Consider the following 18,060-nt stretch of genomic DNA (forward strand, 5'->3'; position numbering starts at 1 on the left):
TTTTAATTTCTTACCTCCTGTTAACTTTATTATATTCGAAAAGATCAATTTTCTTTTAAAAAACCTTAAAATTGTTTTCACTTCCCTTTGCACTAATCACGCAAAAACGTAAACGTAACCTTGCACCATAGTTCTCCTACTCGAATGTAGGTGGCGAATCGAGTTTTTAGCTTTGGTTTTGGGGGCCTATAAATTCACGCTACACCGACAATCTACCGCAATTGCATTTTCGCCCGCAGCAACGCTTCCAACAGGTCCAAAAACATCTCGATCGAATTCCGCAACGGTGTCCGCGTCGACAACATCCCCCGCAACTCCTTCTGTTCTTCCAACATACTCCACACCTCATGTGGAGTTGCTACTTGTCTTTCCACGATTTTCTGCATGTTGGCCCTCAGTCGCCGTAACGCTGACATCAAAGCAATATCTGAAGAAGAAAGAAAAAAAGAAATCAATATAAAAAAAACATACACATTTTCCGTTCTACGCATAATGACCCCATGTACGTTGATATTATTTTTTATGCAGTACAACATTTTATTTAAAAAATCAAAGATGTATTATTTATTAGTGTGTGGAGTGATAAACCCTGTTGCGGTGTTAGTGAACGCACTCCATTGAATCTAGTCCAATAGAGTTATCTACGTGCGCATGTATTGCGTGTACGTACACGAAAAAAAGTGAGGTTAAATTTTGTACCAGCCAGCAAAACAAATGGTGTGCTAGTGTGTGTGAGATCGGGCTTAGATAGCTCTATAGGCCCCTCGTACGCAGGGCTTGACGCAGCCATGCGCTGACAACGCATGGACGCAGCCACACACACGGGTCAGTGACAACTGGCAAAGCAGGTCCAGCTGTCAGCCTCTTTCCTCGTGTGACGTTCGGCCGGTTCGGATGCAAGTCCGCACTGGCCATCCTAGGCAGACGATTTCCTAGACGGAATCGGATTCCACACAATTAGGTAACTAGAAAGTTATATATGCATAGGAAGAACTTAATATTAGAAACAACTCAATTTTTTTACATTAGGTAAACAATTTTACAACTGAGAGAGGCAGGTGCGTTTAACAAATATGAATGAATGAATAAAGAAAGAATAATTCTCATACCCGCCGGCGGCTTGAAGGCAGGTGCGTTTAACAAATATGTTTAAAAAAACAAACAAAGGTTTTATATAGAAGGGATCAAAACCACATGATTTAATTGCAGAATGTTTGAAAGATTATTCATAATAACATAAATAAATTATGACTGGATGTCACATGAAAGAACAACGGTGAGGCAGCAAAATTGACAAATTAAAAAAAAATAATCATTTTTTTTAAACACTTAAATTCAGAAATCTGTATATTAAATAAAAAGTCCATAATTTAAAATATACAAAAAAACTAATATTTTCAAATTGAGAAACTTTCAAAAAACATAAATCAGATATTTGAGAAATTTAAAAATTCAAATAATTATATCAAAAAATAAAAACAAAATAAAAATCACAACTTCAAAGCTTTAAATTCAAATTATTTAGAAACTAAATATCTCAAAATGTTTAACATTTCAAAAGAATCTTAATTTCAAAATTCAAAATAAAAAAATAAAGGTTGAAAAAAATCGAAATAAAAAAACCAATGTTTAAATATTTATGAGTTCAGAACACCAACAATTCAAAAGCTACAGTTGAAAATAATAAGATAGAAAATTAAAGAAATTATAATTCCAAAATTAAGTAAAAATAAAAAATTCTGTAAATCAAAAATTTAAAAACTCAAACATAAATAAAATAGAAACAGCCCTAATTTCCAATCTCTAGATCCTCTGAATTTATGTTTCTAACCTAAAATATGACTCCAAAATGTGTGTTTTTATGATTCAAGATGGCGAAGAATTAAACAATTTGAGAATTTAGGAACTTACAGGTTTGTTACGGGAAAGTCGAAAAAAATCCGCGCCAAATCCGCGCCGACCTAGTGCGTCCATCCCGGGAATTCCCGGGGCAAAAATCCCGGGATTTTTCCAAAACCGTGATTTCCCGAATCCCGGGATTTTTAATAATTTGTCCCGGGAATTCCCGCAATAGAAAAAAAAAAACGATTTTTTTATTCTGGAAATTCAGACTTGGTTGTGGAAACAGATAACAAGTTCAGGGTTGTTACGGAAAAGTTGAAAAAAAATCCGCGCCAGATCCGCGCCGAAGCAAAACCCAATCCGCGCGAAATTCGCGCCATATAAAAAAAGAAATTCGCGACAAACATAGAAGAGAGTAAAATAATGACTATTTTTTTAAAACAAAAAAGAATAACTTAGAAAGCATTTGGATCAGTGCCGTTGATCAGTTGTGGATTCAAATCCCACCTGCGCCAACCTTTTTCGCCATTTCTGAAAGATTACTAGCAGTTGATGTAACAATTTAAATATCATTGCTTTGAAAACAAATTCAAGAGAAAAGTAAAATTTTAAATTCAAAAACTAAAGACCAATAAAATATAAAAACCGCAAAATTTAAAAATCTAATGATGTTGTACTCGATAATTCTCGCCAAAATTTTACTACGGAAAATCGAAAAACGAAATTACTATTATTTTCTTTTCTAAAATTTTCTGACTAAAATATGACTCCGAAAATGATCCAAACTAAGAAGATGGCAAAAATGGTGGTATTTAATAATTTAATGATTTAATAATTTAATAATTTAATAATTTAATAATTTAATAATTTAATAATTTAATAATTTAATAATTTAATAATTTAATAATTTAATAATTTAATAATTTAATAATTTAATAATTTAATAATTTAATAATTTAATAATTTAATAATTTAATAATTTAATAATTTAATAATTTAATAATTTAATAATTTAATAATTTAATAATTTAATAATTTAATAATTTAATAATTTAATAATTTAATAATTTAATAATTTAATAATTTAATAATTTAATAATTTAATAATTTAATAATTTAATAATTTAATAATTTAATAATTTAATAATTTAATAATTTAATAATTTAAGAATTTAATAATTTAATAATTTAATAATTTAATAATTTAATAATTTAATAATTTAATAATTTAATAATTTAATAATTTAATAATTTAATAATTTAATAATTTAATAATTTAATAATTTAATAATTAAATAATTTAATAATTTAATAATTTAATAATTGAATAATTGAATAATTTAATAATTTAATAATTTAATAATTTAATAATTTAATAATTTAATAATTTAATAATTTAATAATTTAATAATTTAATAATTTAATAATTTAATAATTTAATAATTTAATAATTTAATAATTTAATAATTTAATAATTTAATAATTTAATAATTTAATAATTTAATAATTTAATAATTTAATAATTTAATAATTTAATAATTTAATAATTTAATAATTTAATAATTTAATAATTTAATAATTTAATAATTTAATAATTTAATAATTTAATAATTTAATAATTTAATAATTTAATAATTTAATAATTTAATAATTTAATAATTTAATAATTTAATAATTTAATAATTTAATAATTTAATAATTTAATAATTTAATAATTTAATAATTTAATAATTTAATAATTTAATAATTTAATAATTGAATAATTGAATAATTTAATAATTTAATAATTTAATAATTTAATAATTTAATAATTTAATAATTTAATAATTTAATAATTTAATAATTTAATAATTTAATAATTTAATAATTTAATAATTTAATAATTTAATAATTTAATAATTTAATAATTTAATAATTTAATAATTTAATAATTTAATAATTTAATAATTTAATAATTTAATAATTTAATAATTTAATAATTTAATAATTTAATAATTTAATAATTTAATAATTTAATAATTTAATAATTTAATAATTTAATAATTTAATAATATAATAATTTAATAATTTAATAATTTAATAATTTAATAATTTAATAATTTAATAATTTAATAATTTAATAATTAAATAATTTAATAATTTAATAATTTAATAATATAATAATTTAATAATTTAATAATTTAATAATTTAATAATTTAATAATTTAATAATTTAATAATTTAAATATTTAATAATTTAATAATTTAATAATTTAATAATTAAATAATTAAATAATTCAATAATTTAATAATTTAATAATTTAATAATTTAATAATTTAATAATTTAATAATTTAATAATTTAATAATTTAATAATTTAATAATTTAATAATTTAATAATTTAATAATTTAATAATTTAATAATTTAATAATTTAATAATTTAATAATTTAATAATTTAATAATTTAATAATTTAATAATTTAATAATTTAAAAATTTAATAATTTAATAATTTAATAATTTAATAATTTAATAATTTAATAATTTAATAATTTCATAATTTCATAATTTCATAATTTAATAATTTAATAATTTAATAATTTAATAATTTAATAATTTAATAATTTAATAATTTAATAATTTAATAATTTAATAATTTAATAATTTAATAATTTAATAATTTAATAATTTAATAATTTAATAATTTAATAATTTAATAATTTAATAATTTAATAATTTAATAATTTAATAATTTAATAATTTAATAATTTAATAATTTAATAATTTAATAATTTAATAATTTAATAATTTAATAATTTAATAATTTAATAATTTAATAATTTAATAATTTAATAATTTAATAATTTAATAATTTAATAATTTAATAATTTAATAATTTAATAATTTAATAATTTAATAATTTAATAATTTAATAATTTAATAATTTAATAATTTAATAATTTAATAATTTAATAATTTAATAATTTAATAATTAAATAATTAAATAATTTAATAATTTAATAATTTAATAATATAATAATTTAATAATTTAATAATTTAATAATTTAATAATTTAATAATTTAATAATTTAATAATTTAATAATTTAATAATTTAATAATTTAATAATTTAATAATTAAATAATTAAATAATTCAATAATTTAATAATTTAATAATTTAATAATTTAATAATTTAATAATTTAATAATTTAATAATTTAATAATTTAATAATTTAATAATTTAAAAATTTAATAATTTAATAATTTAATAATTTAATAATTTAATAATTTAATAATTTAATAATTTAATAATTTAATAATTTAATAATTTAATAATTTAATAATTTAATAATTTAATAATTTAATAATTTAATAATTTAATAATTTAATAATTTAATAATTTAATAATTTAATAATTTAATAATTTAATAATTTAATAATTTAATAATTTAATAATTTAATAATTAAATAATTTAATAATTAAATAATTAAATAATTTAATAATTTAATAATTTAATAATTTAATAATTTAATAATTTAATAATTTAATAATTTAATAATTTAATAATTTAATAATTTAATAATTTAAAAATTTAATAATTTAATAATTTAATAATTTAATAATTAAATAATTTAATAATTCAATAATTTAATAATTTAATAATTTAATAATTTAATAATTTAATAATTTAATAATTTAATAATTTAATAATTTAATAATTTAATAATTTAATAATTTAATAATTTAATAATTTAATAATTTAATAATTTAATAATTTAATAATTTAATAATTTAATAATTTAATAATTTAATAATTTAATAATTTAATAATTTAATAATTTAATAATTTAATAATTTAATAATTTAATAATTTAATAATTTAATAATTTAATAATTTAATAATTTAATAATTTAATAATTTAATAATTAAATAATTTAATAATTAAATAATTAAATAATTTAATAATTTAATAATTTAATAATATAATAATTTAATAATTTAATAATTTAATAATTTAATAATTTAATAATTTAATAATTTAATAATTTAATAATTTAATAATTTAATAATTTAATAATTTAATAATTTAATAATTAAATAATTCAATAATTTAATAATTTAATAATTTAATAATTTAATAATTTAATAATTTAATAATTTAATAATTTAATAATTTAATAATTTAATAATTTAATAATTTAATAATTTAATAATTTAATAATTTAATAATTTAATAATTTAATAATTTAATAATTTAATAATTTAATAATTTAATAATTTAATAATTTAATAATTTAATAATTTAATAATTTAATAATTTAATAATTTAATAATTTAATAATTTAATAATTTAATAATTTAATAATTTAATAATTTAATAATTTAATAATTTAATAATTTAATAATTTAATAATTTAATAATTTAATAATTTAATAATTTAATAATTTAATAATTTAATAATTTAATAATTTAATAATTTAATAATTTAATAATTTAATAATTTAATAATTTAATAATTTAATAATTTAATAATTTAATAATTTAAAAGTTTAATAATTTAATAATTCAATAATTTAATAATTACAGAATTTAGGTACATTCTTAAAAAATTAAGGATTTAAAGAATTAAAAAAATATTGCTTCCAATGTTTTTTTTTTCGTAATTTTTCAATAAGCTAGTTCGTCTTTCTTTTTGCGTTTTTGAGTCTGTAAGTTTTGGCCATTTCTAATTATGAATTCTATTCTTTGTATATTTGAATATGTAAATTCTGAAATTTTCAAATTGTTGAACTTCAGATTTCTATTTTTTTAATTTTAAAATTATGTTTCGCTTTTAGACGGAAATATAAATTTTAGATTAAAAAAAATTAAAAAAAACTAAAAAGTTTCATAGCTTAAAATTTTTCAAATGCTGTAATTTTGGAATTTTGTAATTTTGATTTTAATAAACTGGTTATTTATATGATCTCTCAATATTTATTGTTTGTTATATTTAAAAAAATGCATTGGAACCTTTGGCAGCCTGTACTGAGCTTAAAAAAAAAATTCTAAGTGTTAAATCCGATCCGGAACATACCTTAACAATCATTTATGTTCATCCTTACGTTTATATTTTTGAAAAAAGTTTAAAATATGATTATGAAGATAAAAAATTGAATGTATCCTGTGAATAATAATATAAAAATATTTAAACCACGTAAGCAAATGTTTAAAAAATAATGTAAAATTTATATAAGATATTACGATACATTGCACAGTGGGAGAAATGGAACCCAAAATCGGACTTAATTGAACGCGGCTGGTTCCCTGTTATGAATAATAGTGTTTCTTATGTAAAAAAATCCGGGGAATCGATTGGTGATGGTTTCATCCACCGCACGAAACGGCAAAGGGTCCATTTTGCCCCAATTCCCAATTTTTTAACATTTTTTCTTGAAAATCGGTCTGTATTTAGAGCGGAGGCTTTATGCGGCCTTCCAAAATGCACTTAACTTATGTGAAAATGTCCCAGGAATCCAGTAAAAATAACCACTTGCACCGCAAAAATCATCTAGGGTCCATTTAACCCCAATTCCGCTATAAAAGCATTTTTGGCCGTTTTCAAATGTTAGGTCAGATTTTAAAAATCTGAAAATATTTTTATCGTAAAGATCAGACAATTTTACATAAGAATGACGATTTGCACTTGATAGTTTGACACATTTATGTTGATCAAAATAAAAATTATGTAAAAGGCAGTTTATGCTGCGTTTGAGAAAATTGGCCCAAAACTAATTCTTCAATCTTTTTATTTAGTTTAATTTCTATATCAACATAAATGTGTCAAACTATCAAGTGCAAATCGTCATTCTTATGTAAAATTGTCTGATCTTTACGATAAAAATATTTTCAGATTTTTAAAATCTGACCTAACATTTGAAAACGGCCAAAAATGCTTTTATAGCGGAATTGGGGTTAAATGGACCCTAGATGATTTTTGCGGTGCAAGTGGTTATTTTTACTGGATTCCTGGGACATTTTCACATAAGTTAAGTGCATTTTGGAAGGCCGCATAAAGCCTCCGCTCTAAATACAGACCGATTTTCAAGAAAAAATGTTAAAAAATGGGGAATTGGGGCAAAATGGACCCTTTGCCGTTTCGTGCGGTGGATGAAACCATCACCAATCGATTCCCCGGATTTTTTTACATAAGAAACACTATTTTTCATAACAGGGAACCAGCCGCGTTCAATTAAGTCCGATTTTGGGTTCCATTTCGCCCACTGTGCATTGTTTTAAAAATAAACGCGCCTTGAAGATTATTTCGAAGTTTCGTATTTTGTATTTTTACAATCAATAATTTTCAGAAGAAAATTTACTTCATTACTTCTTAGAAATTGATGTTTTTGCACTCAACGAAAAAGATTCAATTTATTGAATTGGTAATAATATTTTTTATAACTTGAAAGAAATTATATCGTTCTCAATTATTTTATTTATTAAAATTGCTATCCGCGCGAAATCCGCGCCTGAACAAAATTTGCCAGCAAATTCGCGCCAGATCCGGGCGATACGCGCCATCCGCGCCATCCGCGCGATCCGCGCCGTCCGTAACAACCCTGCAAGTTTATTACTTAGTAATCGATAAGAATTTTAAAGCATTAAAATTTTTACTCTGCATATATCAGCATTCATTTGGCTTATTAGGGAAAATTGTTAAAATTTTGAATATTTTCTATTTAATTCTATTTTATTCACGTATTTAACGTATATTTATGATTTTGAATTTGAAAAAAAAATATAACAATATTTTTCATCGAATTAAGGAAGCTGTTGATGCATTTTTTTCCATAATGTTTTGATTGACTTCATTAAAACAGGAACAGAACAATCAGTACACCGATTTCCAAATTTATTTCTTTAAAATGTCCTGTAACTATTCTGAGTTTAGTGTCGATTTTCCCCAGCTGGCAGAAGTAACTCAAAGATATCTTTTTAAATACATTTGAAATAAAACATGAAATTTAATCTAAAATTTGCATTAACCGGTATTATTTTATTTGTTTCTGCTTCTAGTTTTTTTTTTATTAAATTTTCAAAGAATTTTTTCTGGCTTTTCTAGTCATTTCATATATTTTCTTTTTACAAATCTATTTCTTTTATTTATTTTTGTATATCTACAAAAATAAATAAAAGAAATAGATTTACAAAAAGAAATTCAAATTCAATTTGATTCACAATGTACCGTCATCAGGGGTGACATTAGGTCTAGGGGTGAGATTGGGTCATACAAAATAGCTGAAGTTTGTATGACCCCATCTCACCCCCCAAACCCAATGTCACACCTAATGACGGTATTTAAAATTGTGGTTATTTTATAATCCATAATGTTATGTACATAAAAAAAATTAAAATTCCTTTTAAACTATCTAATAATTGCTGTCCTTGTTTCGATTGAAGTGTTAATTATCATCAATTATTATTATTGAGCTTATTCTATAATTTTAAGCTTGAGAACATAATCAATATAATGAAAACATAGATTTTATGACTGTTTCAAACATTTCCCGGGATCCCGGGAATTCCCGGGATTTAAAAAATATTTTTCCCGTTTCCCGGGAAATTCAAAACCCGGGAAAATTGGACGCCCTACGCCGACCCAAAACTCAATATGCGCGAAATCCGAGCCATATAAAAAAAATCGCGACCAACATTCAAGAAATATTGTTTCTAAAAAAAATAATTGGGGAGAGTGGGGAGACTTGATCCCCGGGGACACTTGATCCCAAGCCTGTATCTCGTCAGCATGTGGGTAACATAATTAGCTTTGTTCTAGCACCAACCAAAAAAGAAAACCAATTGAGGAGCACAAGAACAAAAAGGCCGAAATTCATACATAATTTGATACATCTCATGTTTCTGATGTTTATTACTTTTATGTCAATTGGGTCCTAAAATAAAGCTTAGATTGCTGATATTATTGTTTATAGCGATAAAGCTTATTTTTCTGAGTAAAATGACCCTTTGTACGACCACAAAGAGTTTAAAATGGATTTTTAAATCAATTTCGAAAAATTAACCTCGCGGTACTTCTTGACAGAAAAGCTCCTACTTGACAGCTCGTTCCAAGGGGACCATAGTTGATCCATCGAAAAAATGTTGTCTTGTCAAAAAAAAAATTGCATTAAAATGAAAAAAAGTGATCAGAAATGGTTTTTAATCGTGTTTTTTACCGTTGTACATAAAAATTTACATAGGGCTTTAGTACCCAATTGTTTGAACGAATCATTTATCAATAGTTAATTATAATAATAATAATTTTGTATTCAACGCATAATTGCGGGAGCAAGTATCGAGCGTAGCAAGAGAAAAAAATGAGAGAGCGCGCAAGCCATAGTATTACTAATCTGTCTTGCGCGCTCTCTCGTTTCTCTTCTCTCGCTATGCTCGTTACCTGCACTCGTTGCAGGCAGGCGCAGCCGCACAGGCAAAAACAGTCTGAAGTGAAACGTTTGTGTGGCTGGTCGTTGTTTAAGTTTTGTGCGCAGGTATAATTCTAAAACAAATCATTTGATTTACCGGATACTTTGTTTACATTTTTCTTGTTGATCATTTCAGCGCCGTGGAGAACTTGAAACAACGGAACAGCTGGTGCTGGAGGATTCGATCGCAATCAAACGAGATCTTGGCGGCAACCGACCGACAAAACAAAATCGAAGCGAACGCACGATTGGCATTAATCAAGGAAATTATTCGAATCATCAGATAAGTACATGATATTTGAATGTTACATTCTACTAGATACTTTGTGATTTTTTTTCTTTTTTTTCAGGTTTGGACAAATTGATTGTAGCCGTATGAATGTCCTATGTCACAAAAGTTTTTGCATAAACATTGGACAGTTATACAAAAACGGACAGGGCAAAAAAAACCGAAAAGCTACGATATCTTACATATTGTAGGAAACATCGGTAGACAAGCTACTACAAAATGAGTATATGTCGAGCCACAAAATATATGCGCCAGCATTCTCGCGCCAGTATTCGAAGCTCAACTTGACAACTTGGCGACAAAGCGTCGAAAATCGATGCAGTGTGATGTTTTTTTGCGATTTTTCCGATTAAAATTCATGCTGAATCGACATATTTACGAAGATGGAAATGACGTCCAGCCTTAAAGTAAAACCTATACCTTTCTTTAGTAAGAAAGGCAAAACGTAAATCGTTCTAAAAATTGATGTCAAATTTATTTCAGATGCTCACTCATGGTCTGTACTATGAATGTAGAAAGAAATTTCGAATAAAATCGGAAACGAAAAATGTTGGCGAAGGTCACCAGGTGGGCTTTTACCTTTTTTTAGGGATTTTTTTTTGTTTATGGTAGGTTAATCAAACGGCTCCAACTCGAGAACCAAATTATGAATCGGGATGAAAATTTGGGAGGTTGTAGAGCTCGAAAAATGCAATTTTTGAGATAAATAAAAGATATGAAAATGAAAAAAGTTGACCATACTTTCATTTGAAAACTGTGTATTTAGTTGAAAAGTCTGGCCACATCCGAAAACAGATGGATATTTCGAAATCTGCGCGGCAACTCGCCCAGCATTTAGAAGAATCGAAATCGGATATATGGGAGCTGAGAACGGCGCCACACAAAATTTTGCAAAATTTTACCACATACGAACATCACTCGACTTCCACGGAATTTATTTTCTCAAAATTCGAGGGTTGGAGATAGGCGAGTTCTGTCAAGGTGAATCGATAGAGCGTCACAAATCGATGCAGTGTGATTTTTTGACGATTTTTCCGATGAACATTCATGCTGAATCGTAATATTGTCGAAGATGAAAATGACGTCCAGCCATAAAGTAAAACCTATACCTTTCTTTAGTAAGAAAGGCAAAAAGTAGTACATTTGTATGATAAACTTTAATTTACCATCTGAAAACTATTTCTGAATTAGTAAAACTGGGAAAAAATGTAGGATAAACCTTAAATAACCATATGAAAACTATTTCCAAAATAGTAGCGCTAGGTAAAAATTGCAAGAAAAACCCTAAAAAACCATTTACAAACCATTTCTAAAAAAGTAGACTCAAGGTTAAAAATTATAAGAAAAACCTTAAAGTACTATTTCAAAACCATTTCTCAAACATTAAAAACAGGGTCGCTTTTTCGCGAAAATTGACTTTATTTTTACCATTACACAAATGGTAATTTGACGAAACGTTGTTCGAGGATTTTTAAGGTTACCGTTGCTAACCACCCTCATCTCAGATGGTCGAACTTTATGAAAACTGGTAGGGTACCATTTCCGAAATGGTATTTTAAAGGTTTTCCTACCATTTTTCAAATAGTGGTTACGATCTCTGAAATGGTGAGTAAACCATTTAACAAAAAGTTTTTTTAAGGTTCTCGTTTATGCGGGCCATTGCATATGCAATCAAAGACAAGAGTTCAGGAGTTATGGAAGACCACTGCATTATAAGTGATTTTGCTTAGGACACTTACCCGGATTGCTTTGTGCATCTACCGACGGCTCGGCGGGTACATCAGCGCCGGGTTGCCTCCCATGTGCGCCTCCGGCCCGAGGTTGGTATTGAAGCGGTTTCCTGATTTTCTTAGCAGGAGTCGCCGCCTTACCCGACAACTTTTCCATCGTCGCCATTCCAGCGGACAAACGCTCTTTTAGCGTAGCACCTACAAACGTAATAGAAAGCACAATATGTTATCGAGTTATTTTCCACAATTTAAAACTCGCATATAAAAAACAGTTCGCACTCTACTATCAATAAACCCCGTCAAAATTTCCAATCACCAAATCCTCTAGATTAGAGTGAAAAAAGTGGTTGATTTTTTGCCGATTTTCAAGTGCTTTTTGGCCAATCGCAATTTTTCTCATAGTTTTTCGATTTTTGTATGTCATTCCATCTGAAGTGGAACAGCATTTGAAAATTACCCTCTCCGATCCTGCTCAAATTTGGCAGAGCTGTTGATACTATCAAAACATGCAAGAATCCCGAATTTCATCCAAATCGGACCACCCCCTCCATTTTTGTACCTCCCCAAAAAATCGACTTTTTGACGATTTTTGACCAAACCTCCTAGTTTGAAACGACGATAACTCAGGAACCACAAATCTTAGAGGGTCGGTCTTAGACTCAATTTTGAAGGAAATTGGACGTAGAATCCATTTCCGTGATCAAAATTTAGATTAATTTATTTTTCTACCTGTATTGCGCAATTGAAAACTTTAAACGGCCGTATCTCAAAACACCTCAACTTATTTTTTTGATTTGACCTCACCATCGTGTTCCCCGGCCAATTTTACATAAGAATCACTTATCGACAGAAATAAATATGTTTTGTTCCAGAGATATCGAATTTTAAAGTTTTGTGTTTTCGAGATTACCTACATTAGCTTCATTCGCCGCATCTGCTAGAAGCACACAGGCAGGCTGATCAATAACTGCTACCTGGTCATTTATTGAAATAATATTTCATCATAAATAATCTTTATCAAATTGGGCAAAAATTAACTGTATAACACTGTAGGAAACTGGAGTTTAATCGCGAATGTTTATCTGTTAAAAACAATGAATGAAGTGAATTTCTGTGCTAACCCACAGGACAGAGCAATAACGACACACAGTAAAGGGCAGAATTGGATTCCGATGCAAAATGCAATTAATCTTGTTAGTAACACTGAACAATAAGTGCACGATACATTATTGAGTTAAAAATATGAATTAAAATGAATAAAATTTATTGATTTGTTGTACTCTTGTGAAGGACGATCACAAGGAGTAGGAAAAGGATTTCTGTAAAGTATAAAACTGAAAAAATGTAAGAAAATCACAAAGTTTGATCTGCTGCAAAGCGGCTAATTCCCCAAATTTTGTTGCGATGATTTCGACATCGTCCGAACAACAGTGTTTTTTTCTTCTGTCATTCTTGGATTCTTGGAACACAATACGGCTGCTGTCCTCACGTATAAAGGATTTTTTTTAAATAAAATGTACCTTGACCAAAATCATCTTTTAATCAAATGGAGCTGGCTCACAATATAAAAATTGATTTAATATGATCAATCTTTTAACCCATAAATGAGATTTGCCAAATTATGGTAAAGTGTCAATAATAAACTATAATAATAATAATAATAAAGCAGGTTTTGGGGTTTTTGCTGAATGGTACTATTTTGCTACCGCCCATGATAAAGGCCCTAGTCATGGCCTCGGAGGTTCTCTAAAACGGTTAGCAACACGTAAATAAACGGTGCATTCAAAATAACCCAATAAATATTTTTTTCACAAAAATATATTGATCAAGGTAGGGGAACAGCATCTAATTCCAGCGTTCTTATAATGTTGCCATATCAGCGCTTTGGCATTCAATTACAGCTGATTAAAAGCGTTTTCAACTGAAATCGAGTGATAAATAGCTCAATAAGAAAGAAGTGAACAAGCAAGTTTCTATCAAAAGTTTTGCAAAATTTGTTGTTTAAATAGTGAAAATCTCGGGTGAGTTTTCAAAAAGCCGTAAGAGCCACCGTGACCTCCGACACTAATATTTGTTTTTCTCCCAATTGTAACAAAATTTCATTTTTTTCAGTTTGGGGCACTTGAGAGACGAGTTGATGAACAATCTTAAGCATTTTTGAAATTTGTTTTTTCGTAAGTAGGTCGGATACCGATGCAAAATAGGCTTTGTTTACCATTGGCAATTACGGCTTTTTGACTTAACCTGCCAAACATACTAGAATTTCCCCTATTAGCCATTTGAATGAATATTTGCGTAAAATTATAAAAAGATAAATTAAATTAACTATCTCCCAGAACACCAGGTAGCAGTTATTGATCAGCCCGCCTGTGTGCTTCTAGCAGATGCGGCGAATGAAGCTAATGTAGGTAATCTCGAAAACACAAAACTTTAAAATTCGATATCTCTGGAACAAAACATATTCATTTCTGTCGATAAGTGATTCTTATGTAAAATTGGCCGGGGAACACGATGGTGAGGTCAAATAAAAAAAATAAGTTGAGGTGTTTTGAGATACGGCCGTTTAAAGTTTTCAATTGCGCAATACAGGTAGAAAAATAAATTAATCTAAATTTTGATCACGGAAATGGATTCTACGTCCAATTTCCTTCAAAATTGAGTCTAAGACCGACCCTCTAAGATTTGTGGTTCCTGAGCTATCGCCGTTTGAAACTAGGAGGTTTGGTCAAAAATCGCCAAAAAGTCGATTTTTTGGGGAGGTACAAAAATGGAGGGGGTGGTCCGATTTGGATGAAATTCGGGATTCTTGCATGTTTTGATAGTATCAACAGCTCTGCCAAATTTGAGCAGGATCGGAGAGGGTAATTTTCAAATTTGCACTTTTTCGTGCACAGTTGAGATGGAATGACCCATAAGAAACATTTTACAACGTTTGTTTTTTGCCCTGTATGCTAATATAGTTTCACTATTTGGTTAAGATTTTGTCATATTCAGAATCCTCGGAAAATTTCCATTATGTTAAAAGTATTGGAGTTGTAAAAAGATGTTAAGGTTTTACAAAAATCCATCTTTAACAGTAAACCAATCCCTGGATGTCTATGGCACATTTTAAGGTGCTTTAAAAGACCTTTCGAATGCATCTCAGAGAATTGGAATTGATGAAGTTTTACGGAAATGCGAGCAATTTTAAGATTTTTCATGTTTTTTGGACCTCAAACTTCAAAGCCCGTTTTACCCCACTTCCCTTTGTCGTAGAGGGCTCATATTTGGCATGAGTTCATCTCATGTATAGACAAACAAACGCTGAAAGTTTCATCCAATTCGGAGCACTCATAGGTGAAAAGCTCACTCTTAACGGAATAACAACAACCAAGGCCGTGACCGACGTTTTACTTCCCCATCCGGTGTAAGGTTGGAGCAGATGTGAATCGAACCCATGATCATCCGCTCGCAAAGCGGACAGCGTAACCATTCGGCTAAGCATAATGCACGTATGAGTTAATTGTAACTGAGTTCATTGAAACGAAATTTATTACTTTTCATTAGCTACTACTGGCATAGTACAAAAAAAATCCCGGACGCCTAGAAAGGAGCAGAAACTTGCAACGGACACCACAAAAGACCCGGGGGTCGTTAATGTGGATTGCTTCGCTTTTTCCCGCATAATCAAAAACCATCGGGGGAGCAGTCCAAACTATATCACTTTTAACAGAGAGATCCCGGCCCGGATAAACGAAAACTATATGAATTCTAGTGAGGACCTTAAAACAACCTTATGAGTTATGGTCACCATTTGTAATAATGTTATTTGGCGGACCTTGATAACTATTTGTCAAATGGTTACCATTAGTAATAGAGTTATTTGAATGTGTGTAATGGTCAACTATTTGAGGATGTTTACTCAAATGGTTACCCTAAATCATAAGGTGGTTTTTATGTTCAAATGGTTCATATTGATTCACGATTACCATATAGAAACACTAAATACCCATTTGAAAAATAGTTAGAATTTGCAAAAAGCGTTTACCAAATTTGACTAAGTTTTGTTTTCAAATGAAAGAATCAAACTTTTTTGTCTGTAGCTTCATAAGGGGTTGGGTTTGTGCTGGAGTCGGATTTGGGCAACTTCCGGAACAAGATTTTGTCTGACTAAGTTGCCGGAAAAGTGTACGATCTACTCAACGATGGTGGGGCTGATAAAAGCGAAGAATTACAACTTTGGCAGAGAGTTTGTGAACCATACGGTAAAGGCATCAAGTTAGGTGGACATCGTTTGGCTTACTTGGCCCTGGATTTTACCCACATTTGAGCTGCCAAAGAAAGCCAATCCGAAGTTTACCAATTTCAATTGACAGAAACTATATCAAACAAAAAAGAAAACCAATTGAGGAGCACAAGAACAAAAAGGCTCGAAAATGTCGGTTTCTTTTGATGCGATCTCTGAAGTGGTGAGTAAACCGTTTAACAAAAAGTTTTTTTAAGGTTCTCGTTTATGCGGGAAATCAACCAAAACTATTTGAAGGATGGAATTAATGGTTTTATATATTGAACATATATTAGGGTGGGTACGTTTTTCAAAAAGTTCTCGGATCAAGTTTTAGTATGGTTCCCCTTGTAGGGCATGCCCATAGGGACTTTCATGCATGTTTTTTGTACAAACGCTCCTACAGCTCTGAGAAAATCACGCGCCAACTTCTGGTATGGTCAGGCCTATGGGGAACGGTCCGGAGAACACTTTTCCCGAAGAGAGCATATGGATTCGTTGTCCCTAGACCTGGCGCATCGGCAAACAATACGATGTCTCCGGAATCAACGGTTTTCCCTGAAAAAGCATCAAATTTTCCCTAGCATGCTATGAAAGCTTGATGGACACCGCGACGCCATACGTCAGGCAGCTACCACGTGGGTGAGAAACGCCTGGTATATTTAATTGCAAACCTTCTTTTAACTAGAAAATGATCATTTCGAATAATCGTGATGTTATTTAGTCGAATTCAACATCTTTGCATAGCGAATTTGTATTTTTTTTGCAAATATTTCAACCACGTGGTAGCTGCCTGACGTATGGCGTCGCGGTGTCCATCAAGCTTTCATAGCATGCTAGGGAAAATTTGATGCTTTTTCAGGGAAAACCGTTGATTTCGGAGACATCGTATTGTTTGCCGATGCGCCAGGTCTAGGGACAACGAATCCAGGCCTGACCATACCAGAAGTTGGCGCGTGATTTTCTCAGACCTGTAGGAGCGTTTGTACAAAAACATGCGTGAAAGTCCCTATGGGCATGCCCTACAAGGGGAACCATACTAAAACTTGATCCGAGAACTTTTTGAAAAACGTACCCACCCTAACATATATAGTTGAATGAATTCAACTCTCGATTTCCGTGAAATTGAAAATGTTTAGAATCGTCACCCTCCGAATGACAACTTACCGCTGCTGGGTGCTGGTATTTTCACGTTCAGTGGAACGTCTTCCTGCGAATATGGAGCTAGCAACGTTTCCTCATCTCGCGGCGTGTTCTCTGGCGCGTAGCGGCGTTTCATGTTAACACCTACATGGGGAAAATGATGGAGCATTTTCAATTAGGTACTATTCATAATGGGGTCGTGCATAAACACGTGGCCTCCTTTAGGGGGGGGGAGGGGGTCCGAAATCCGACCGAAAAAAAAACATGAATAGCCATGGGGGGGGGAAGCGGGAAGGGAGGGGGGGGGGTTTACGGCTGACCACATGGCCTTTTAAAAAATATTTCCTA

The 18,060-nt window shown here is 28.3% G+C and overlaps 1 protein-coding gene across 1 annotated transcript in view; it reads right to left on the minus strand.

Annotated features, from left to right (window-relative positions):
* Positions 1-18,060, minus strand: part of LOC120416533 (uncharacterized) — a 45,117-nt gene continuing 27,057 nt past the window's right edge. The window contains exons 2-4 of the mRNA XM_052709929.1: positions 17,737-17,856; positions 12,315-12,503; positions 1-427 (exon numbers count right to left, since the gene is read on the minus strand). Of these exons, the coding sequence (XP_052565889.1) occupies positions 213-427; positions 12,315-12,503; positions 17,737-17,848 (516 nt within the window). The 5' untranslated portion in view covers positions 17,849-17,856 and the 3' untranslated portion in view covers positions 1-212. The remainder of the gene's footprint in view (positions 428-12,314; positions 12,504-17,736; positions 17,857-18,060) is intronic.

This window comes from Culex pipiens, chromosome 1, assembly GCF_016801865.2.
Source record: "Culex pipiens pallens isolate TS chromosome 1, TS_CPP_V2, whole genome shotgun sequence".
NCBI lineage: Eukaryota > Metazoa > Arthropoda > Insecta > Diptera > Culicidae > Culex > Culex pipiens.